Source organism: Dryobates pubescens, chromosome 16 (assembly GCF_014839835.1).
Source record: "Dryobates pubescens isolate bDryPub1 chromosome 16, bDryPub1.pri, whole genome shotgun sequence".
Classification (NCBI taxonomy): Eukaryota; Metazoa; Chordata; class Aves; order Piciformes; family Picidae; genus Dryobates; species Dryobates pubescens.
Window position 1 is genome coordinate 16,935,827 of NC_071627.1, and position 23,917 is coordinate 16,959,743.

Below are 23,917 nucleotides of genomic sequence, written 5' to 3' on the forward strand. Positions count from 1 at the left end.
GTTCCATGTGTTGCGAGGAGTTAACACTGCTTTGGATAACTTCTTTTTTTGCCTGACTGCAGCCACTGGTATTTAACAGACAACACAGGTATCAAAGCCTTTAACTGTTTCCTCTAGGTTTTACCACAGCAGAAGCGAACACCAAATGTTACAGTGTACATGATGGAAGCTTGTGGGTGCTTGAAATAGCTGGGAAAACTGGGTCTGCTGGGAACAGTTGGCTCTCTGGTATTGATAACTGGGGGGAATGTAAAAAGTGAGGAAGACAAAGACTCCATGGTTTAGTCTTAGACTGTTAAGCCATAAACACATCACGTAGAGTTATGTCAAATGCTTTCAACTTCTTTTGTTTGTATTGTTTAGGAAATTGAAGTATCTGCATCATTGCCCTTCACAGGAAACTGTTCTGAAGAGTTTATGGAAGTTTGCATTTCCTCTCCTGGAAATCATGGAAGCAAAGGGCTTTAAGTTTATTTCCCGAGGTGGGGGGGCTGGTCTCTTCTTGCCAGAATCACGTGTTACAAAGTCCTTTGGGGAATGTCTACTTTTTTTTTCCTTTCTCTTTTTTCATTGTCAAGCAGAAGGGTGTTTAGGTACAGTGGAAAGCAAGTGGTGGTAGTGGGGGAAAGTAGTAGTAACAGCTGGCTCTTTTTTCTTGATAATTTCCAGTTGTGTCCAGGGTGGGTCTTGGGTGCAGATGCATGCAGGCGGTGGTTGGTTAGAGCTATATGGACCAGACTGGACCCATAGCAGAGCGACGGCCCGCGGGCATCCGCCACCCTCCTTAAATACCCTCTGCGCGCCTCCGCCGTCACGTGACGGGGGAGGCCCCGCCGGGGCGCCACCTCATTGGCCGGCGGGTTGACGGCTGGCGATTGGTTGGTGCAGCCTTCCCCCCCTCCCTCGCCCGCCCTTCCCACGTGAGGGGGGCGAGTCACGCGATTTCCGGGAACCCGTCAGGAAGGGACATAAACAAAACAAACCCCGAAGCCGCATGGAGGGTCCGGGCCGGTGCGCGCGGGGCGGCGCCCCCTGCTGAGCCCCGGCCGCTCGGTGAGTGCGGGCTGCGGGGGGCGGCAGCGGCAGCTGCGCCCCGGGGAGGCGGGAGGGGGTTACGGGGGGCTGTGGGGCGCCCTGGGGCCGCCCGCTACCCAGCTGGAGGGGCGGTGGCAGGCGGAGTGTATCCCGGCGGGGAGAGGGGGGTGTTAGCCTCTGTGCGCTGGGCAGGAGGCTGTGGGCCGCGGCGAGGGGTGTGTCTGCCCGGCTCCCAGGAGAAGGGAATGGGAATGGGAATGCTGCCTAGTGGACGGGAGCGGAGCGGCGGGAACCCTCCACCCCCTCCGCTCCCCTCGCTAGCCTGGGGGGTGTGGCTGCCGGTGCTGCGGGAGAGCAGCTGTGCGCCGGGGGTGTCCGGCTTCCAGAGCTGAGGTTTCGGGCCCGATGGCTGGGGGGACAGCACCGATGTGGCTTCAGAGCGTGGTGAGAGGGGCTGCGGAGGGAACGAAGCGCGGGCTTAGTCGCGAGTTGTTCGCGTCCCTTCTAACCTCGATCTGTCGGGAGCGGCCCGTGTCTTTACAAGGAGAGGAAATCTGGCAGCGAGCGCCAGGGAAACGAAAGCGCCGTCCTGCCGGGGGAGACCGGTCGTGCTGGTTGTACGGGTGGAGGGGTTGCTTGGCTGCCCGGGACCGCGGTGCCGGTGCGGGAGGCACTGCCGCGCCGGGGATCGAGTGCAGAAAGGCTCGGCAGTTCTGCGCTCTGTTTCTTTTCAGACTCGTAGTCGTTTGCTCTGCTTTCGACCTGTTTGAATGCTCGGGATGGCCAGGGTGTATGGGTTTCTCCGTCTGGGAGTTGCTGGTGTCCAGCGGAGCGGCTTCGCTCCGTAGGGACGGCTGCGGGGCCAGAGAAGACGAAGAGGGGTTCCCGGACCGGTGGGCGGTCTGCGAGTCGCGGAGCAGGGCGGCGGGAGGAACTGTCCCCGCTCTGGTACGGCATTTTATGTAACTGATTGGGGCGGGGGGTTACGGAGGTTGAACGGTGAGCGGCGGTCCCGGCCGCTTGGGAAGGGGTTACCTCCCAGGCATTAAGGGGGTGCGGTGCAGGAGAGGCCGCTCCGGCCGCCCCCAACCTTCGTGGGGGCCGCAGGGCGGGGGCTGCCTTCTACGGGTCAGGGGAGCCCTCCCCGCCCTTCTGACCACTCCGGGATCGGGGGAAGGCTGGCGCGGGCTCCCCGTGCCCCATGGGCGGGTAGGCATGGCTCGGGGCAGCCCGGGGGGCCCGGGGCCGCGGCTGGTCCCCTTTGGAGCGGCGGAAGGGGGTTTGTTTACATGTCGCCTCACCCTAGCTTGAAAGGGCCGCTGGGCGGGTGAGCGGCGTGGGCGGCGGCGAATGGGAGCGCGCGTGGCTGAGGAACAAGCCAGTGAGCTGGCGAGGAGGGCGGGGCGGGGTGGCGGCGGCCGGGCTAGGCTGCGCTCCGCGCTGGCTGGCGGGGCGGCCATGTTGGCTGGGAGGTGTGTTAGTGGGTCAGGGGCGGGGGCGCGGGCGTCCGGGCCGGACGGGAGCTGCTCTGCCGAGAGCCGCTCTGCCGCTGCCCGCTGGAGGGATGGGGGCTGGAGCGGAGCCCCTGCTTGTGGAGGCTGCCTGCGGCCGCGGCCCTCCTGAGCGCTTTGCTTCAGGGCGTCTCTCACTTCTAGGGGTCGGGCCACCGGGGTCCGCAGGCGCGGCCGAAACCGTTCAGCAGCCGGTGCACAGCCCGGGCTGGGGTAGGTGGTGCCTGATACAGCGGTGGTCCCGTTTCCCACCTTCGAGGGGAGGAGAGGGGGCGTTCCCGCCTCCTGCTGTAAGCCAGTTCCCACAGACTTGACTTATAAAATACTGATAACTTTCCTGGGCCGCCTCGGGAGCTGCCTCGGGAGCTGCCTCTGGGTGTGTCCCCGGCTTTCGGCATCTCTCACGTAGGTCTTTAACATCTCCCCGGGTTTGAATTAGTCTCCTGGTTCACCCAGGCCTTGAGGCGTGGGCAGCTTGCGCAAAGCCCCTCATGTCACCAGTGACTGGAGCCTGAGCTTTATTTCCCCTTCGCCCTGAAACGCCCTGGACGTTATTTTATTTTATGTAACTCTGCCCGCGGTATTACTGACATGCCCTAATCTCATCCCTGTGAGCCGGCCGTGGTTTAATGCAGCCGTCCAGCATGGTGAGGCCAGCCCGCAGTGTTTTCCTCTAATATGTAATGTAACTGATCAGATATCAGAGATAATTTAATGATCAGAAAGGAACTTTTTCAAGTTCTCTATTCAACAGGCTGACGGTTTCAATCACTCAGCTGTGCCAGCTGAAATGTTAGTTTAAAGTTAAGTGTAGTCTTTATGCTGTTGCCACTTGAGGATAGCTTGTTGAAATCCTGTAACACATAACCTGCAACACACCATCAGGTTCTGATTATCTTTCAGATACTTGAAACTGTTTTTAAAGTGATGCCAAAAAAGGTTGTCCCACTAAATGCTCCTGAGCATCTTTGTGGGGAAGGGGTAATTACTATTATTAGGCACATATTTTCATGGTGAGAGTTACAGAGGGGCAGCCACAGGTGCTTTAGAAACTTAGTCAGTTTTTGTTCTTGGCAACTCAAAATTAGAAGCCAGAGTTTCTATGGTGATTGCTTTAGCAGAAAAGATTTCATGTAGAAATACCAGTGCTCAGTGATAATCATTTTTAGAGTCCTGAGTAGTAACTGGGAGACCTCATGCATTGGTTTGTAGCCAGTAGTTTACCTGAGCAAAGAAAGAATTCTTCTGTTTGTTGGGAGTATTAACTGCTAAGAGAAATCTGCAGCAGAGTCATCAAGCTGTTGAACAGCCTTGCCCTGGTGTTGTTTTATTTTATTTTTAAATAATGAGAGTGTCAAAAGAGCTTTTTGAGGGACAAAGGTTCTGAAGTTGCTTTAGCTCTAGCAGAAACAAATTGGGAATAAACAGAAGCTTCTGTCCAACTAATAGACTGATAGCATGGTATAAGTAAGGGACCCCCCCTGATTTAGATTGCCATGGCTTGCATGTCTATGCTGTATGGTTTTGAAGCCCAATTAAATGATGCTTCAAAATAAAAGTGTGATAAGGTTATTTGGCCCTTCCTAAGAAGTGCTTGGAAGTATTGCTTAGCTTGAAAGTCAACATGAGCTTGGGAGTCAAGATGAAACTTTTCTTGCAGTCACCGATTTAAGGTTTAGACCTTACTGTAATAATTACCCTATTTCTATATGTGTCTATATATATATCTATTAAGGTCTTCCTTCTGGTTTTTAATTTATGCTGGTTTTTTTTCACTTCTTTGTTTCTTTCAGTGCTTTACCTGATGTGTTTTTATGACTTCTTGCTGGCTTTGAAGTAGGCTCTACTGATAACTAATTCCAACAAAAGTATAAGAAAATGTATTTTTACAGTATGACAAGTAGACCATTCCCTTTACTATAAGAGGCTTTTTTTTTCCCCTCCTGGAAACTACAGAATTGATTGATTTATTTTTTTTACCCTGAAAAAAAAAATCCTGTGGGCACATAGAATACAGCTGAAGATGGTAAGCTAAATTGTCTAGTTTTGCTTTTGTTTTCAGTCTTTGCTTCAGGGGAAAATCTCTGGCTCAAAGCAAAATTGAATGTTAGTCTTACTGCTAATTTTCTTGTGCAAACAACTCTCTTGAGTCTACAGTGGCATTTTAATAAAGGTTTAGGCAATTCATATATTAACTACAAAAAAGTTTTGTAAATGAAGTGTGTTAATTCAACTCTAACAGGTTTAAGGTGCTGTTCATCCCACTCTTGGCATTGAAATAAAAATGAAATCTGAGTCTTTGTTCCAGAATGTACAGAAAAGGTACCACTTGTAGTAGGAATGTATTATTCTGGGCATAGTTGTTCTAAAATACATGGATGCAATACACTGTTGGCTTAAAAAAGAAAAAGAAACATAAACACCACACAGGTTTTTTTACTTCTGCCTCTTGCATGATGATCAGTTATTGCCATCTGCCTGTTTGCTTGTGCTTGCTGAAATGGAATGCCTCTCCAAAGCTGGGTAGCTGCCTTTGATGTATAGGGACAGGAATTCAAACTGTGACTGTAGTGCTGTCGTCTTGGTAGTTCATCAGCTCTTTCACCTGAGATGTTGTGTGTGTGTGTGATTGGAGGCCAAAGCTTCAGTTTAGTGGTGTCACTTCCAGATCTTGGAGTCAGTCTGCTGTAGACAAGTAGGATTAGAAAAAGAATACTGAGGGGGGAAGGTAAGGTCAGCACAGGAAAAGGAACCATGACAGTGAAGCAGCAGTTTCCCTCTCATGAAGGGAAGAGGTTTGAAAGAAGTGAAACAGTCTTCATACCTTCAGTTCTTTTAAATGGCTGTGCTCCATCAAATTTGGGCTTGCAAATGATGTTTGCTGTCCAGGATAGAGAAAGCAATGGGCATAATGTCTTAGATACTTAATGCTGTCATTCTAGTACAAATAGATCACTGAGAGGCTAGAGAGACTTGGCTTCTTTGGGTAGTCATATGAAGGAGGCTGGGTGAAAGCAGGGGAAGACCTTTTACAAGAGTATCTTTGCTCACCTACTGAAAAAAACAACCAACCAAAAAACAAACCCACATAAAACCCCTCAACAAACAAAACCAAACAAAAAAATCTCAACCAGGCAAAACCACAAAAGAAAACTTCTGTGACTTTGTGGCTGGGGAGAAAAGTTTCTGAAAACAAACCCAAAAAATTGTGTCTGGCTAATAATTGAAGAATCATACAGAGGGAAGATGGGGGAGGGAAGAACACTGCACTCAGAAGCAAAACCTAAGAAAAGGATGTTCTGCGCTTGAAGCCCGCACTGAGCAGAGTGTGTTCTGCAATGAGAAACAAATTGGCACAAACCCTGGAAGGAAAAAAAAAGTTTCAAGAGAAGCATAGGAGAACTTCTTGTGTCTTCATAAAATGTCCAAATGCAGCAAGTGCTGCATAGTGCATACTGGTTCTTTGAAAACGTGGCAAAGTGCATAGTTCGTGTTCTGCCAAATTCAGAGTTTGGTATTTTCAATGTTTTCACCTAAGTTTGTAGCTTTAGTGCTGTTTTTCTGTCTGCATCAAACATGTAGCTTCTGCAAGCTGCTGTATGATGCAGTCACCATCATGAAAAGTGTAATTGTTCATGTAATATATTTATAACAGGCATTTAGCTGCTGTGATAATAAGCACTGTACCATCAACAGCATGGTGTAGCGACACCATGCATTGTGCCCTTTGCATTGCACAAAATACACATCTGAATTGATACAGAAATAGCAACTTTAGTTACAGCTGCAGGAGAAGTGATTCATACAAGTCACTGAGGAAGACTTTTAAGAGTTGTCAGGCTCAAAGTTGGCAGTTTAGGTTTGTCTCTTACAGGGACTTCTTTGGAAGTGATGTGTTGTGGCAGAAAGGTGGTTCACTAGTCTAGGGAAACGGCATGTGCGTGGTAATGGCCACACATCTCCTTAATGCTGCATGTTCTGAGTTCAGGTCCTGCTGGCTGCCAGTTTAAATGTACTGTTGCATCAATAATGTCATGCAATGAGCTTACTATTCAAATGTTTGAAATTCAGTCTTTTCCCAAGTGTCTTGAGACCACTATTAAATTATTCTAAATGCATGGTTTTAAGAGAGAAATCTAAATGCAGAGGATTTTTATTAGGATTTGTCATTCAATTAATGAATTATTAATTCTATAGAACAGTTGTGGTTACTCCTTGATGACTGATGGGGATTTTAACCAGTGTATATATGTGTGCCTGCTTCCGTCGGTACCCCAAATTCTTAATTGTTAGATGAACATAGCAGTTCCTGAGAAGTCTTGCCCTTGCTCATGCCCAAATGTGAATGAGCAAGCCTTCTCCCAGAAGCAGGAGTGCAGCTTTGTGCTGATGTGACTCAAGAATCTGCAGACACAGAACCAACTCAGGCACTGGCTCCTTAATCACCTTAATCTGATTTAACTGCAGGCTGCTGCCAAAAGGAGCGGCAGCACCCTGCCCACTGCCTTGGGCTGTCTATTCCACCTGCGGTTCCCTTGCTGTGAAACATCTACAGGATTTCACCTCTGATCTCTGCATTTGGGAGGGGCTGATGTAAGGCATTAATGAAAATGGTCCTGAAGTACAGAATCCTGCTATATTTACCTTCAGTAATTCTTGCACTACTATTCTTGAGCTCTGCCGCAGATCTTTCAGCTCATTCACATCTGTGTTCATTATAGAGAAAATAACAGCTCTGCCAGTCTCTTCTAACTCGGTCTGGGGCCAAGAGTGCCAATAATGACAAACTTGGTAAAAATGGGACTTGAACTGCAGTCTGCAAAGTTCCTTCGCAGTCAGATCTTAACGTTTGTGCTTCCATACGTGTCACTGGCTTCTACTACACACCTTTATTTACTAGCTCACATAAAGTACTGGTAATTGAGTTTGAACACTGAGAGTCTTTCAGTAAAGATCTTTGATGATTTGGGGAAATGTAGAAAGCAGTTAGAAGTAGGCCTGCTTTGTTGGGAGCATGAAGCATGCCTACATTCTGCAGCTCCCTGAGGCAGTGGCTCTTTTTATGGCCTCACCATGCTTCCCCCTTGCGTAGAAGTACCAAGAAAAATCTTCTGTTGTAGAATACTGAAAAGAGATCCTAATGATCCTAAATCACATTTAAATATTAATATTCTAAAGTGTCAAAAAATAAAGAGAATTGGGGGAACAATGAGATTAGCTGATACACTGCTTTAACCCAGGAGGACATACAGTGCCATTCCTGAATGGTGCTAGAAGTTTATAGCTAAAAGATCACCCCAGCTAAAAGTATTTTGAACATTTAATATCTGTTTTGAGGTATTATAAATGATTCAAAAGCTCCTTGGTCCTGACACATGGAAGTATCTGTCAGTTGGAACTGAAATCAGTGCCAGCATAGATTAAGCTTCATCCCCATTTCCTAGTTGTACGTGAAACACAGTGGAACAGTTTCAGGTACATGTTCTAGCAAAACCAAACAGTAACCAGTAAAGAAGCCGCAAACAGCTTCACTTCCCTTTTCTATTGTGCTGTAGCAGAACTGTGACAGTCTCCCATGTGAATGCAGATGGTGGTGGTGGTGTTCTGGTGTTGACGTCAAAGTATTAATCTGATGTTCTGTTGAAAAAGGCATCGAGCCTTGCCAGTCAAGTATAGAGAGAAAGTAACTTACTACTTAAGTATAGATTGGTATTAAAGGTGATATCCTTCTGTTCTCTTTCTTTTAACATAATACTGTTTATTTGTTTTAAAGAACAGGTCTCTTCTCCTAGATCAGTCCAGGTAGAAATGTGCATTAGCTGTTAGGCCACTTCTAACAGCGTAGGAAGGACTAGTTCTGCAGTGTGAAAGGAGGCGAGGGTTGTTGAGGCACGTTGCCCTGGGACACAAACTTCAGTTTAAATGTCACTTTAAGATAAGTGAAGAGTTCTCTGGGCATTTTAAAACAGAAAGGAGATTTTCTCAGGAGGAAGTGGCTCTTGATGCAGGGCCCAACAAGGAATGCTTTGGCAGTGGTGGCGTGGTTTTACTGAGGACTTGACTGTAACTGGACTGTAATTGTTGGTCTTACAGCTGCTACCGAAAAGCAATGTTTTGATAAAGAAATACTTTCTTTTTTTTTTCTTCATAGTGTCTGATTTTACCACAGTCTGATGTTACATAATGCTGAATATAACAAAAGAGCTGAGGTACTATCTGAAAGTAGGAGTAATCACGGAGATGCTGTCAAGTGCTGGTGGGAGGAGGGTTCTGAGCGTAGCTCCGCCGTGGGACACTGTTCCTTTACTATTTGTTGTCAAAACTAGAGAATAAACACAGCCTGAGCAGACTGCACCTGAGTCTGACTTGGGAGCAATTCGCAGTTAAGAATTCTGCTTAAAGAAACAAATGTATTTTAGCTGATAATGCTGAAACACTGCACAAGTATGGTGGTTCAGGGTTTTTATTATGCCCCTATAAAGCTGCTCTTTTTCTTGAAGGGAACTTTTTTATGTAAGGGTTGGCATCTTGCAGTACGAAGGCAGCATCCTTGGAGACAGTGTAGTTACAGAAGATACAAAGGTTTGATGCTATGGACTGTAGGGTTTTTTACTATTGGTTTGTTTTTGATAGAAGATTGTCCTTTTTTACTTACTCTTACTTATTTTACGAGTCTTTTGTCATTCTTTTAGTGTAGACATAGTTACTGAAGTCTAAGGCTCTTGCTTTTTAGTAGGTCAGTTTTTCCTTGCATCCTTTCAGGGTTAAGCAGGCTATGAGGCTTGGAATAGGCAGGATGTGAGTCTTCAGATGTACATTTGAGCTAGCACTGGCTCTGTAGAAACTACTAAACTGGTAAAAGTGCTCACAGATAAATTGGACCAATTTCCACATGTGCCTTGCTTGAAATTAATGGAAAAGACAGTTTGTTAGACAACTCTGAATTTGGCACAATGTTTAATTTGTACTGTTGGCAAAGTCTGTCTTCCCCTCCTCTGCTGCTGGGTGGTGAGCATTGCTTGCTGTTATCCCTCTGCCACTAGATGTTGCTGTATGAGTGATTGATATCTGGTGCTGGATGGATTAATCTCTTAAGCAAAGGAGAAGATAATGCTGAAGCAGTATTACTGCCTAATCTGAAATTAGTATTTTGAGACATTTGCCTGAGACATTTTTAGAATGTATTGGCTCTGTTATTAGTCATAGAGATTGTTTCTCTCCTGAACACCCAGCAGTTTGCCAGTCATTATTTCCAATTAGGGAGACTTTTCTTTTCATAGGTCTATAGAGCTCATGGTCTCAGTACTGAGGAAAAAAGGGTAGCAAAATGCAACTCTGCCAAAAAGGTTTTTGCTAGAACTTTTTTCTGTAGCATCGGTGGCTTTTCACTCATGAAAGAGGGCAGGGGAAGAAAATTGCTGTATGTTCCAGCATGACAAATAATCACTTTTTAGGGGAAATTCTTGTCTTTACTTCACTTTGCCTGGTTTTTAAGCACTACCTTTTCGGTGAAGCATTGCTTACCTCTGTGGGGGTTCCCTGTGTTTATTCTACACAGAAATCTGCAAATAGAAGAGGTCCATCAGGGTAAATTGAAGTTATCCTAAGGAAAAATTGATTGTATAAACTCACTGAGACTGAAGTAAAGCTGGAAAAGAATCTACAAGTGAATAAGACAAGAAGTTTGGAATTGGATTTAGGGAATCTGGGCTTGGAAATGCCTCAGGTAAGTCTGTTACCATTTTATGTGCTTCCCTAAATAATTTTGCTTCCTTGCTTACCAAAACCAACCAACCAAAAAGTCTAAGAACAGATTTGACTAGCATCATCAGGGAGAATTCACAAGAGATTCAATGGTGCATATTTTTAGGGTCCAAGTAGTGTCTGTGGTGGAAGCTTTGTTGCTGTTCTTGGTGCTGTTATTTGTTCACACAGCAAGATTCAGCAGAGTTGTCGTCTTGAAGAGGGTGGATGCCTGGAGAACAGCCTTTTATTACTGCAGTGATTCACACATCAGCACACTGAATGACTTTCAGCAGTACAGTGTTTCTCCCTTCCCAACCCTCAGGGCGAGTGTGTCTAGAAGAGAAATAGAGGTCTGGAATTAAATGTAGCAGAAAGCCTTGCTGCCCATTCCCTGCATGCCCAGTCATCCTGCATAATGGTTTTTTTGCAAAGTTCCACTTTTTTTCTCAAGAGATGTATAACACTCTGGATTTAGTCATAATAACTTTTGCTTTTGTTACAATGTCAGGTGGAAGTTTTGTGAGTTCTAATGGTCCTGAAAACAGGCAGCACTGCTTTAGTACCGAGTAGTTTGTGTTAGGCCAAAGGTCCTGCAAGCATATAGTGCCTATTGATACTCACAGATCTTGCCAGTACTCACTCTCCTCTTCTACAAATGCTAACATATCCCTGATCCTGGCAAACGCATGAAAATTTCAAACCAACAATAAAGAATGAATGAGCAGTGCTCTTGCTATATGGTGAATACAAATGTGCCCTTTGATTAAAGAGCTGCATGTCGTTAGCTGCTCTTTAAGCGTTCTCTGGCTCTGAGAAATTAGGTGCTTATCTGTGTAGGTAAAAGCCTTCCAGATGGCAAGTACAGCACCAATTCAGAGACTTGGATGAAATGGCAATAGTCTGTTACGTTTTCTTGAAGAAAAGAATGTGCCTTTTTGTGGCATGCTTCAACTGTCAGTATCAATTCTGTTGTAGCCCAGTGTAAGTGGAATGGACCCTCCTTTTGGGGACGCCTTTCGGAGCCATGTGTTTTCAGAGCAGACTCTGATGAGCACGGATCTCTTGGCAAGCAGTTCAGATCCAGACTTCATGTACGAACTGGTAGGTCTGTGTGTGTACACAACTTCCTGTCCTTAACTAATGTCCTGAGTTTGTGCAGTAATAAAGGGGCATTTGTTCAAGAGTGCTAGAAGATTATTCATTACTGCTAGCTACTGATTAGGGAAGAGCCTGACTGCTTGTCCAGCAAAAGTGGTGACTCCTCAATAGACGCTTGTTAAAGCTGGCCATCAGGAGAAGCTTGATACACAAGTCTCAAATAGAGCTGTGTTAGCATTATGTAATGATGCTTGAGACTCTTCCTTACATTTTTTTTTCCTGCAAGAGCAGCTGTATGCTTCTTCACCCAAGCTGTGAATGCAGGGGAAGCAAAAGAAGAGTTGACTCATGAGCTACTTAGCACTTTTTTATATATTTTTTTCCCCTTAAGAAGAAAGGTAGCAGCTCATAGTCATGAAGGAATCATGTTAGAATAAGGTTTTCCAGGAACTGGTAAATTTGAGCATGTTCTGTTAAGCACACAGCAAAGATGGACCTAGGTTACTGGAGACTAATCACAGCTTGCCTGTGATTTCTTCTGTATTCTAAATGCATGGATATTGGTACTAGTCTAGTTCCTGATTATCAGATGAATTTAGCAGAAAAAGAATCCAACAGCATTTGACTTCTGTCTTTAGCAGTCTCTTCAGAAGGATCCATTGCAGATGCATGGGAACTGGACTTCATTCTAACCCTCAAAAGAAGTTTTTAGTTACAAGCTGATGAGTCTTCTTCAGCTTCGCTGGAATTGAGCTCAACATACTAGTTTAAGTAGAGGGCAGAGACAGAATCGTAGCATCACTAAGGTTGGAAAAGATCTCCAAGATCATCAGATCCAACCATTGACTTAACACTGCAGAGTCTGCCACTAAACCGTGTCCCTAAGTGCCACATCTGCACAGGTTTTGAACACTTCCAGGGAAAGATAATTGGCCCTTTTTTGTATTAATTCTTAACTTGTTTTATTATGCACAGGACAGAGAAATGGACTATCAGCAAAGCTCCAGAGACAACTTACTTTCAATGGAGGACTGCAAAGACCTTGAGAACTTGGAGTCTTTTACGGACATCCTGGACAAAGAAGCTGCTCTCACCTCAAAGTGGGAGCAGTGGGACACATACTGTGAAGATTTAACTAAGTACACTAAGTTAACCAGCTGTGACATCTGGGGAACAAAAGAGGTGGATTACTTGGGCCTTGATGACTTCTCAAGCCCATACCAAGATGAGGAGGTGATAAGCAAAACACCTACACTGGCTCAGCTTAACAGCGAGGACTCCCAGCCTGTTTCTGATTCACTCTATTACCCTGACTTGCTCTTTAGTGTAAAACAGAACCCTTTAAATTCTTTCATACCTGGCAAAAAAATTGCAACCAGAGCAGCAGCCCCAGTCTGTTCCTCCAAGAACGTTCAGGCTGAGGCACCTTTGTCGGACTGTGTTCAGAAGGCAAGCAAACCTGCAACTCAGCCTGCTTCCAGTACACAAATCATGGTGAAAACCAATGTGTACAATAATGAAAAAGTGAACATTCATGTGGAATGTAAAGACTATGTTAAAAAGGCAAAAGTAAAGATCAATCCTTTACCACAGAGCAGACCAGCACTGAGTCAGACACATGCTGATGCAGCAAAGGAAAACACCTGCTATTGTGGTGCCATAGCAAAGAGACAAGAAAGAAAAGGCATTGAGTCCCCACACAGTCACAGTACACCTCCTGTTCTGCCTTTTAAAGAGACACAAGAACTGCTCCTCGGTCCACCCCAGGAAACCCCAGGGCTTGTTGTGGGGGAGAGCAGTCTTTCTGCCAGCACCTCAGCATCAGATTCTTCACAGAAGAAAGAAGAGCACAATTACTCTCTTTTTGTAACAGACAGTTTGGGTGAACAGTCTGCCAAAGGGGACCCTGAAGAAGATGAGGATGATGAGGACGATATTGAAGATGAGGACCATGATGAAGGATTTGGCAGTGAGCATGAGCTGTCTGAAAATGATGATGAGGAAGAAGATTATGAGGATGATAAAGATGACGACATCAGCGATACTTTCTCAGAACCAGGTACCAGCAGCCTTAGGCTTTGTTAACATGGAGGTTAATGGATTTGTCTACCCGGTGGGACAGAATGTTTTTTGAATGCTTTAGAGTTAACTGATGAGCAGCACTGATCTTAAATTATGAACTTTCATCCCAGATTTTCTAAATGCTTTGCAGAATGCACTCAATAAAAACTGTGCAAGGTCTCTATTGCCTTGGTCCAAGAAACACTGCATTAAGTGTGGTCATGCAACAAAAATAATTATAGAGAATACAGGAAGCCTAGCTCATAGCCTAAGGTTGTAGAACAACTACCTGCAGTTGTGATGATAGGATGTGCTTCTTGTGCTTCAGTAGGTTGCAGCTGTGAATTTATCCAGAGTTGTGTCTCTTGATAGCTGGTATTAAATCATAGCTGAAGGAAATAATTTCATAATTACTGAAGTCCTACTGTAGGTACAGTTTTCCAGAGAATTTAAAGGATACCTACCACTGAAACTAACAGAACCATTTCTTGGTGGTTTTCAGCAGTAACACTTAGTGAGTCTTCAAAGGATACTGACTTCCTCTCTTCTGCATGTAGAAATGGAGCCTTAACAACAGAAATAAGAACTAACCTTCACCTAGAAGGTAACAAAGCGGTAATGTTGTGTAAAAATAACATCTGAAGGGAAAGGGAGAGGACTGTAACCAAGTATTAGTTTCATTGTAGAAAGTATTACAGTAGTGACATTTTATAAATGCTCTGCTGTAGACTGTAAGAACCCAGGTATTCAGACATTGTGCAGGAGCTCACTTCAGGGGGAAAAGCAGCTGAAATTGTGCCTTTTTTTCCAGAAGAGCAGCTTCCCTAAACCTTGCCAGTGTTTGCCACAAGGAACTCTCAGATTAAATGATTTTCTGAGTACATTTCCTGAGTTGGTATTAACCTTGTTAAGCATTATGCCCTTTGTGTTACTTCTATGTGTACATAAAACTATTTTTATTAGCATTTTAAAACCTCTTCCTCCATTCTTCTGCACTGAACTCCCTCTCCTTTCTGGAGCTTTTGAATAGCTATTACAGCTCTGCAGCGATTGCTGTAGTGCACAGCGCTTTGCAGCCCACGGAGGCACTTTGCACAGAAAGCCTGGTAACCTTGAGAAAGAGCTGTCTTGTTAAAATGCTGGGATTTCAGTTGGAATTACATTAAGTGTTTGCCATTTTTTCACTTCACTGAGAAGCATTCACTGTTGCCTTCTAAACACAACTGCTTGTTGCACTGCAGTAACTGAGGAGCTTGACTTGGACAAGCTTGCTAGAACTGTGAGTGAGTGAAGCCCTTCACCTTGAGTGTGGTGATACTACGAGTTTCACTGTGTTGTGATGAAAATACCTGTCTCCAGGTATTTTAATTATTTCACTCTCAGAGTTTGTGTTGCTATTTTGCCTTTAGAGCAAAAGTAAACAATGTGGGTAAAGTTTCTAAAAATAGGCATGGCCTGGGAACATTGAACCTTCTTTAGTTCTGAAACCAAAGTGACTTTATAATGAAGATGTAATTTACTGAAAGGAAAACACCTTACCAGTTATTGCTCTGAAGTATTTTATACACAGTTTGCTTTTGTTTTTTCTTCCTTCTGTGTATTCTTGGAATACATGAAATGCTTTACTGAAGTGTTAGTGTTGTCTCAGGAAATACTTTGATACTCTAGGTGATCCAACTCTAGCAGGGGGGTTGGACTGGATGATCTTTCAAGGTCTCTTCCAACCGCTAACATTCTGTGTGATTCTGCATGATAGTGAATTCAGGAATGTGGAGAAATAACTGAAAATGTGACTGGCTGCTTGGCAAGTTTGGGCAGTGGGTTTTATTATCACCATGGTAGAGATGTAGTAATTTTGGTTACCAGTGAAGGTAATTTATTTGTGGGAATTATCATCCCAGGCCTTTTCTGGCATTTACACTAGTAATGGCAAGAAAAACTTCGATTTGTACCTATCTCATTTAATAGAAATATTTGTAAGTGACTGCTTCTCCCATCAGGTAGTCATGAGATTCCAGAAATAGGAGATGCAGCAACTGATTGAGTTTTCAGTAGCAGTGGAGAAGAAATAGCTGAAAAGTGCTTGTAGAGACGTGGAGGTAGTTTAAAGAAGTTGCGTTGCATCTATTCTGAGTACTTGGCCCATCAGGTGGGGGAAAAAAGAATGGTTTGACAGAAGTCAGTATGATTAACTGGTGAATTAGAATAGAATAGAATAGAATAGAATTAACCAGGTTGGAAGAGACCTTTGAGATCACTGAGTCCAACCTATCATCCAACACTATCTAATCAACTAAACCATGGCACCAAGCACCCCATCCAGTCTCCTCCTAAACACCTCCAGTGATGATGACTCCACCACCTCCCTGGGCAGCCCATTCCAATGGCAAATTACTCCTTCTATGAAGAACTTCTTCCTAACATCCAGCCTAAACCTCCCCTGGTGCAGCTTGAGGCTGTGTCCTCTTGTTCTTGTGCTGGTTGCCTGGGAGAAGAGACCAACCCCCGCCTGGCTACAGACCTTCATTCAGGTAGTTGTAGACTTAGTGGGACCACTTTTTCTTCTAATCTGGTAGGATGCAGAAGTCATGTCTATCCTGTTCTGTCTTTTACTTGATTTAACCATGGTGAATTTAAACCCAAAACAATAGTAAGGATACAGTAGGAGAGGCTTGCAAAGGATTTGAAGTGTAAATACAAGAACTCTCGGTTTTCTCAGAGCCCAACAAAGTAAGTAAGGCTGCTGTATGATCTTGGCTAAGAGGAGAATTGGGGGAGGATGAACACAGTGCAGAAAAGCTAAACAAATTAGTTGCACTCCTCTGTGTTACAGGCTAGGTTAGGTCGTAGTGCACTACATAACTTTAAAATGATAGCAGGTCAGTGGCAGAGTTGGAAGGCAGGATGCATTAAGTCAATTTAAGTTGCTAACTTAATTATAGTTTAAATAAGCAAACAGGAAGTCTTGATTTTAACCTTGTACATTTGTACACATCAGCTCTTAAGGAGATTTGTTTTCATCCATTGGCTTAATTCTGTGTAATCATGAAGATGGGCTGAATTTGTCCATAACTACATAATGAGTTACATGGTTTGATGTTTTTTCAAGTGGGAAGTGTTCTGTTTGGTTTGGGGGGGGGTTTAAGAGTATTTTGATATTTATGTTTAACAGCATCTGGGTAAGATGGAAGTACAGTTACAAAGATTTATGGTCTTTGAAACTATATTCAATGTAAATTGTCATTATTTTGATTATACAAGAATAAGGTTTTATAAAGCTTGGTTCCCTGTTGATTGCCTTTTAAAAACTGCCTTTTTAACAAACTGGAGAATCAAAGTAAATGTGATGATGAAATGATTAGAAGGAGAGCTTCAGAACCGATTGCGTCCTTCTGTGCAGCTAACTTGTACTCATGTTTTGGGGTTTGAGGTGAGAGTCAGACCAAAGCAAAGAAAGTTTAATTTTTCAAATGTTTTTTAAGTGAAAGCAGACTAATTGAATGGGGCTGTTTTAAACAGAAGAACGTGTTCTTGGTGCTACTGTTAAAAGATGAAGCAGAGCTCGAGCATAGGGGGTGGTGAGGCCTCGGTAAAGCTCACAGTCCATGCACTGGTTGGCTGTTCTTTATGTTTCATCAGTGCCTGTGATGGTTTAAAATGCTGCTTTTTTTTTTTTTTAATGTAAATGCAAGCTATTATACAGCATTTTAATGCAGAAGGTGATGCAGTGGTTTGGGGTTTTTTAACAGTATATGTTGTCTTTTAAATCCTGCTTATGCTTCAGAAAATAAAAACTGCAGTTTGTGTTTACGTAATTATGGTATAAATATTTATGCAGTGTGGATAGTGGCATTAGGGTTTCCATGTACTGCACAAACAGCTCATCATATCAATGAGATAGGCATCAGAATATCTCTCTGTAATATTGTGTAGATTTAATGTGGATCATTTCTCTTCATTGCCCCAAAGGGGTAAGGAAGAGATTGAACAGCTTGTGCCCAGATCCCTTCAATTTGAATGGGCTTTTTTTTATGGGCTTTAGGTCATTGTCCTGATAAGAGTCCTCTTCTCTAGTCTAATAAAGATGGGTGGTTTATTTTATTTCCCAAAGGTATTCACACCCAAAGGAGAGCAGGAGTTAGACTTAATGGTCCTAACAGGTCCCATCTAACTCAGAATATTCTGTGGTTGAATATTTTTGCTTTCTTTATTAGTATTTTGCTAATCCATTTTTATCACTTGATTTTCTTTCCACGCTTTCCAATTAAGGACTAATTAAAACGTGGCAACAAGTTAGGATTATGATCCAGCAAATTTATGGAGAAAGTAGTAAGGATGGAAGAACACTTTTAACAGCTGTTGTCTGTACTCTGCAGTGATGGGATTGGCAAAGAGAAGAGCAATAGAGCTTAAGGGGTCAGAGAACATATAAAGGGGCTTTCAATGCATAACTAATTTGTCTCTTTTCAACTAATGAAGCACTGTCAGTGGCTCAGTGTTTAACCCTGGATTTAAGGCAAGTACATGTAGTAGCTGATGCTGAAAACAAAGTCTGTTAAGTGTAAAACAGGCCTTGTCTGTGATTCTGCTCTTAACTTGTATACTCAGTCCACCCTTAAAAGGCCAGGAACAGTGTTGTCAACATTATGTAAACAATGCAATGCGTCCTTTTAGGCTATGAAAATGATTCTGTGGAGGATTTAAAAGAAATGACTGCAATATCCTCTCGGAAGAGGGGCAAGCGAAGATACTTCTGGGAGTACAGTGAGCAACTAACACCATCGCAGCAGGAAAGAATGCTGAGGCCATCTGAGTGGAATCGAGATACGCTACCAAGTAACATGTATCAAAAGAATGGTCTTCATCATGGTAAGAACAAAGTCCTATCTTCAGTAGCCAAACTCCCATCCTTGCAGGTGCTGAGAAGTTGTGCTTTGGACATGAAAAGAAATCATTAGAACACTGTCCGTCTGTTGCTCAGTTAGCGGAGCTCTGCACAGTGTCCAGGGAGGGCACAGTGACCACACAGTAGTGGTTCCTTCCAGAGGGTGGTGGATGAATTGAGAGTTGTAACTTCCAAGGGCTTTCACAGGAGACCCCAACCAAGAGTGTGACATTTTCTCAGTGCCATATTGTAAACATATTGGAGGGATCACTTGACTGATCCTTGCTTCTCATAGCTGTTAGTTTAATCTTGCTTGTCTTAGAAGTAAGCAGGGAACAATCTGAGATGCAAAGTTCACCTTAACCGTGGTATGCACTAAAGGACAGGCAGTTGCTGTCTCTTTTTGCTCCTCCCTGTTTCTTCCACCAATGTGAATGCAGCACAGTGAAGCAGTTACTATTCTGTATGCTGAATAAACTATTTCTTTAATATACCCTCTTACATACTTTAATTGTTCTAGTAACTGTGTTTTATTCCCATAACTTTCTGATCAGTAATTTGTTGTACTGCACAGATGACTACCACCACCCAGAACAAACCATTCTAAGGACTAATTGTTATCACAGGACTTCTTTGGTAGGCTGCTTCATTTTGAAGGAGAAAATGAAAACAGCTTCCTTGGCCATAATGTTAACATTCCCTTACAGTTGAAAATTACCTTCTGATAAACCAAAAGGGTATCTTTATTATTTTACTCAGGCAAGAAAATGAATTGTTTTACAAATTTCCTTAGATTTTATGTGCCTATTTATTTTGCAGTGAAATACCAGTACCTAAAGTCCTTATCACTTTCCCTTCTCATTAAGGCTTATATCTGTACTTGCTAGCAAGCAACAAATAACCAAACATGCCTTGAGGACTCAGGCCTCACCAGCAAGTGACCTGTAAGTCAGGTTCCTATGCAAGGGATTTGCACTTAACACCCAGAAGCTATAGAATATAACAAATGCAGGAGTTTTTTATTTTCACACACAGGCCTGTACCAAGGTCATCTAGTACTTCAGATAAGTACTGCTTAAATTACCAGCTCTCATAAATATTTCTGAGATTCTTAGGTTTAGTTTAAAATTTTTACCTTATGTAACAGCTGGCATTTTAAATAGAAATCTGGGAAAAGGCACATAGTAGTGGCAGGAATAAAGGTTTTGCCTTAAATAAGTCTATTTCCTCAGGAAAACCAGGCCTTTAACAGCTTCAAATACACATGCAAGGGGTTAACTGGCCTTTATGTGAATCATTTAAGTTCAGCATCACTGAAGATTAATTTCAGGACCAGACCTCGACACTCTTTCCTAATACAAAACCAATAAGATTAATTAGGAATTTAATCAGCTTGAGTGTGTGCAAGAGGATGTACTGGCTGAACACATGAGTTAGCAAGTTAGAGTTGTGGCAAAATAACTGGATTTGAACCTGTGGCATAGGTTTTTCAGCACAGCTGTGTATATACTGTCGGTCATACCCAGTTGCCAGGCCAGGATTTGCTCTTACCTGATCTGGAGATAATAATGGTACAAAGCAGGTTGTCTGGAAATGCTCTTTCTATTGTGAAACACCATAGGGACCACATGATTACAGTCCGTATCTTCTAATGAATAAAGGAACTTTTTTGTGCAGGTTTGTGTACATTTTGTGTCGCTTCCCAACTGATCTTTCTGTGTGTTTAAAACAGGCAAGTACGCAGCAAAGAAGTCACGGAGGACTGATGTAGAAGATCTGACTCCCAATCCCAGAAAACTTCTCCAGATTGGTAATGAACTGAGGAAGCTGAATAAGGTGATCAGTGACCTGACACCAGTCAGTGAACTTCCCCTAACTGCCAGACCAAGGTCAAGAAAAGAAAAGAACAAGCTGGCTTCCAGGTATGTACTAGGTAACACTTGCATGTGTGGGTAAATTTGGACTCCTGCAACTGTATGAGTAAGATTTAACTAATCTTGCCTTGAGATTCTGCTTCATCAAGGCAGTTCCTGCAATGGGCTAATTACCAGTTTATCAAGAAGCAGGGCTACTGGCACTTTGAAGACCTAGTTTGCCCATTCCTTAGATAACAATGTATTTCCAGTGGAAGCTGGCTTGCTTAGCTGCAAGGCAAATGCTTGATACAGTGACAAAAGTCACAAGTGAGCAATGTTAGCAAATCCAGGTAGCAGAGCACTTTTAGTGAAGGTGAGTGAATAGATAGATGATTCTGTATGTCACAGCTCTGGCAGCACTGGTTGATGAGTTCATGTGGCTAACAAGCAGATGCTCGTAGTGCTCTGGAATTTTTGTTAGTGTTCTAATTCTTCCCCTCTTCTTGCTATAGGGCTTGTAGACTAAAAAAGAAAGCCCAGTATGAAGCCAATAAAGTAAAACTCTGGGGTCTCAACACGGAATATGGTAAATACAACTCTTCACATCTTAATTTTTCTTGTGTTTGGACAAGTGTGTGTTTTGCACCGTCATGTAACCTGGGTCATGCCTGAGAGTTTATAGAGAAAAAAGGGTTGGTAGAACCCCCCAATTTCATTGGTACAAAACCAGTCCACTCCATAAAGTGTATGTAAACTTGCCTGCAGTGTTGAGCTACTTTACAGATGTAAATTATGTAAATGTCTGCATGTAATGGAACTTTTTTTTTTTTAAAGATGTAGAGATGTAAACTATTTCATCTTAATCTTACAGTAAGTGTGTTGTGATGCCTGTGACGCAGACAGAAGTGTGTGGACAGCTGCGGATCTCTTGCTCCAGCAGAAGCAGGCTGTAAATCTAATCCAGGCTTTTTGCCTTGCAGATAATTTACTGTTTGTGATCAACTCCATTAAACAAGAAATCGTTAATCGGGTGCAGGTACCTAAAGATGACAGAGGAGTCAACATGGAACAGAAGCTGAACGTACTTATTAAAGACACTCTCGGTAAGCAGTAAGCTTCGTGTATGTGCTTTCAGGTGTAGGGATGCATAATTGTAATGGGTTAGGGCAGATCCCCTCCCCACCACAGGCAGAAATAACGACTCAGACAAACGGATTGCAAAAGTGATGAAAGTTTAAATAGAAAGCAGTGAATGTTACAGAAAACCCAAAGCGCAGTGACAAAGAAAGATCCCATCCCCACCTGAGGGTGCATCCAAAACCCCCAGGGCTCCTTCTTCCCCCTCCCTCTGCTGGGCTAGTCTCAGCTGGCCAGGCCTGAGACTGCCCATCCCCCTGTGGCCTTGGGCCCAATCAGGCCCATGGCCGGGAGATCTCTCCCCCAGTTACCAAGTCTCGGAGAGGGAAGGAAAGAGGAAGTGCCAGACCCCACCGCAAAATTTATAGTGGTGCAAGGGATTATGGTAGAAATACCTAATTTCCTGAGTCCACCCACTGGGACGGACTTCTGGACACAGGAAACACCCCTGTGGCAGAGGGCACCCAGCCCAAACTACGACAATAATCTATGACACATCCATTTGCAAACAGTTTCAGTTGTCTACCTTTTGGTTGCTACTCAAAGTGTTTGTTGGCTTTGTGTTATTCAGAGGAATGTACAAACACTTGCGAAGAATAGTAACCTTATGGCACGTTTGCTTACCCTCCCTTTTTTAGGCCTACCTGTAGCTGGACAGACATCAGAATTTGTGAATCAGGTTTTAGAGAAGACTGCAGAAGGAGACCCCACCGGTGGCCTTGTAGGGCTACGAATACCAATGTCAAAAGTTTAAGACATGACTTCAGCTGTTCTCATCGGTCAGCTTCTACCTGTGTTGTCAAGTACTTCATTGTAAATTGCGTTCTGGTCTGCATGTCGGTTTAGCGTTCTGGAAACACTTACAATTAGGTTCCATTGTTGGTTTGTTGTGTTTTGTTTTTTTAAGTAACAAATGTAGTCAAAGAAATCAAAGCATGATATAAAATGCTTAAATAGCATTTTTTTGGACCATAAACCAGATAGTTTTCAAAGCTGCTTTAAGCTTCAACGCAGAGATGAAGATTCTTTTTCAAATTAAGTTGTCTAGGACCAGAATATATCACGTTTGTTTTAGAAGCAAAACCATGGGTTTGCTAGTTAAAAAAAAAAATAATCAGCATATGCCAGACGTTGTTGACAGGTTTATGCTTCAAGTAAAATGAGAGGAAGCTTTTTTTGGAGGTATTTTTGGTTAAAGCTGTCAATTTGAGGAGTTTGTTTTGTTTTGGTTTTGAATTGGAGTTTGTTTTGTTCTTAAACCAGTTAAGCTTTCTTTGCAACCATTAACTTGTACATAGCACACGTGGCATTAGAGCTAGTGTGCCATATAAGACTTTAATTTTTCTGAGCTTAATATAGTATTTAAATGTCTGTGCAAGCAAGAGAAATAAAGTATATTCTTTGTGCCTTGTATTTTGGAGGGAGAGCTATCAGTATAAGCTGGTAAAGTTTTGTATGAAGAAAAACCCCGAGGGGCAAAACCGAGCTGTATAGATGGTAAAGATTATAGGTTTTAATGTATTTGTTCCAGCTCTTAAAAAAAAAAAAAATTTTTTTGAATGTATATAGGAATATGTTGAAAATGTAGATATATGCCACAGAGTCTATGTATTGTATAAAAGATGGCTCTAGAAAACTCAATTTTCGGTACTTTGGCCGGAAGAAAACAAATACTTGCACATTAATGCGATTGTTTATTTTTGTACCAAAGACAAATGCAACTGATATGGCGAACTGCCAGTCTAAGTAAAGTTTTGCACAGCTTATATGATACTGTACTGAATGAAAAAAAAAAAAACAACAACAACAACAAAAAAAAGACAAAAAAAAAAAGAAAAAAAATAAAAGGTAAGGGTTAGGGATCTTACTGAACTGTGAATTATTTTTTTTTTTGTTTGGGTCCAATTATCTACAGAAGGAGCATTCATACACAACAATTATTATTTTGCTGGTCTTGTAGTTCGCTTCCATGGTAGATAAGTTGGTGGCCGTCTCGGAGTCTTTCAATCTTACCTTGGTTTTTGGTTTTTGTTGGTTTGTTTTTTTTTTTTCCCCCCTCTCTGCACTTAACTGTAGGAGATTTTAATATATTTGGATTTTAGTAAGCTATTGGTAAAAAAAAAAAAAAAAAATAGTTTTTGGACTTTGAGAATTTAAGAGAAAAAAAAAAAAAGAAAAAGAAGAAAAAAAAAAGACAAAAAAAAAAAAGAGAGAGATATTTAGCTTGTTGTAGTATACTTCCACCAAACAACCAAAATAAAGTTATTTTTATTGTAATGTGTATATATGTAAAGAGTTAAAAAGAGAAAAGACACCAACAACAAAGAAGAGCTACAGATACCTAATTCCTTAGTTGCCACTTTTTCCAGTTGATGTATTGTTATTATTATTATGCATGTGATGTTTCCAAGGATCAACACAAGCTTCAAACAAAACAACAACAACAACAACAACAGCAACAACAACAAAAAAAAATTTATAGACTTTTATATTTTTGTACAGGTATTTCGAAACTAGCTTCTTCAAACTTGTATGTGACTTAACTCTTGTTAATTCAGTAGTTTCTATGATTGAGGAATATTAACACA

General features: G+C 42.7%; 1 protein-coding gene across 3 annotated transcripts; it reads left to right on the forward strand.

Moving 5' to 3' along the window:
- Positions 1-947: 947 nt before the first annotated feature.
- On the forward strand, positions 948-22,503 carry CREBRF (CREB3 regulatory factor). 3 transcript variants are annotated; one of them, XM_054168470.1, is made up of 10 exons: positions 948-1,053; positions 10,105-10,272; positions 11,268-11,393; positions 12,366-13,449; positions 13,954-14,055; positions 18,126-18,320; positions 20,069-20,258; positions 20,705-20,778; positions 21,173-21,295; positions 21,968-22,503. In XM_054168470.1, exons 2-10 carry the CDS (start codon positions 10,264-10,266, stop codon positions 22,081-22,083), a joined length of 2,019 nt encoding a protein of 672 aa, XP_054024445.1. In that variant the 5' UTR covers positions 948-1,053; positions 10,105-10,263; the 3' UTR covers positions 22,084-22,503. The 3 variants fall into 3 exon arrangements, with proteins under 3 accessions (XP_054024445.1, XP_054024444.1, XP_054024446.1); XM_054168469.1 differs by lacking the exon at positions 948-1,053 and adding an exon at positions 1,250-1,479; XM_054168471.1 differs by lacking the exons at positions 948-1,053; positions 13,954-14,055 and adding an exon at positions 1,255-1,479.
- Positions 22,504-23,917: the final 1,414 nt, after the last annotated feature.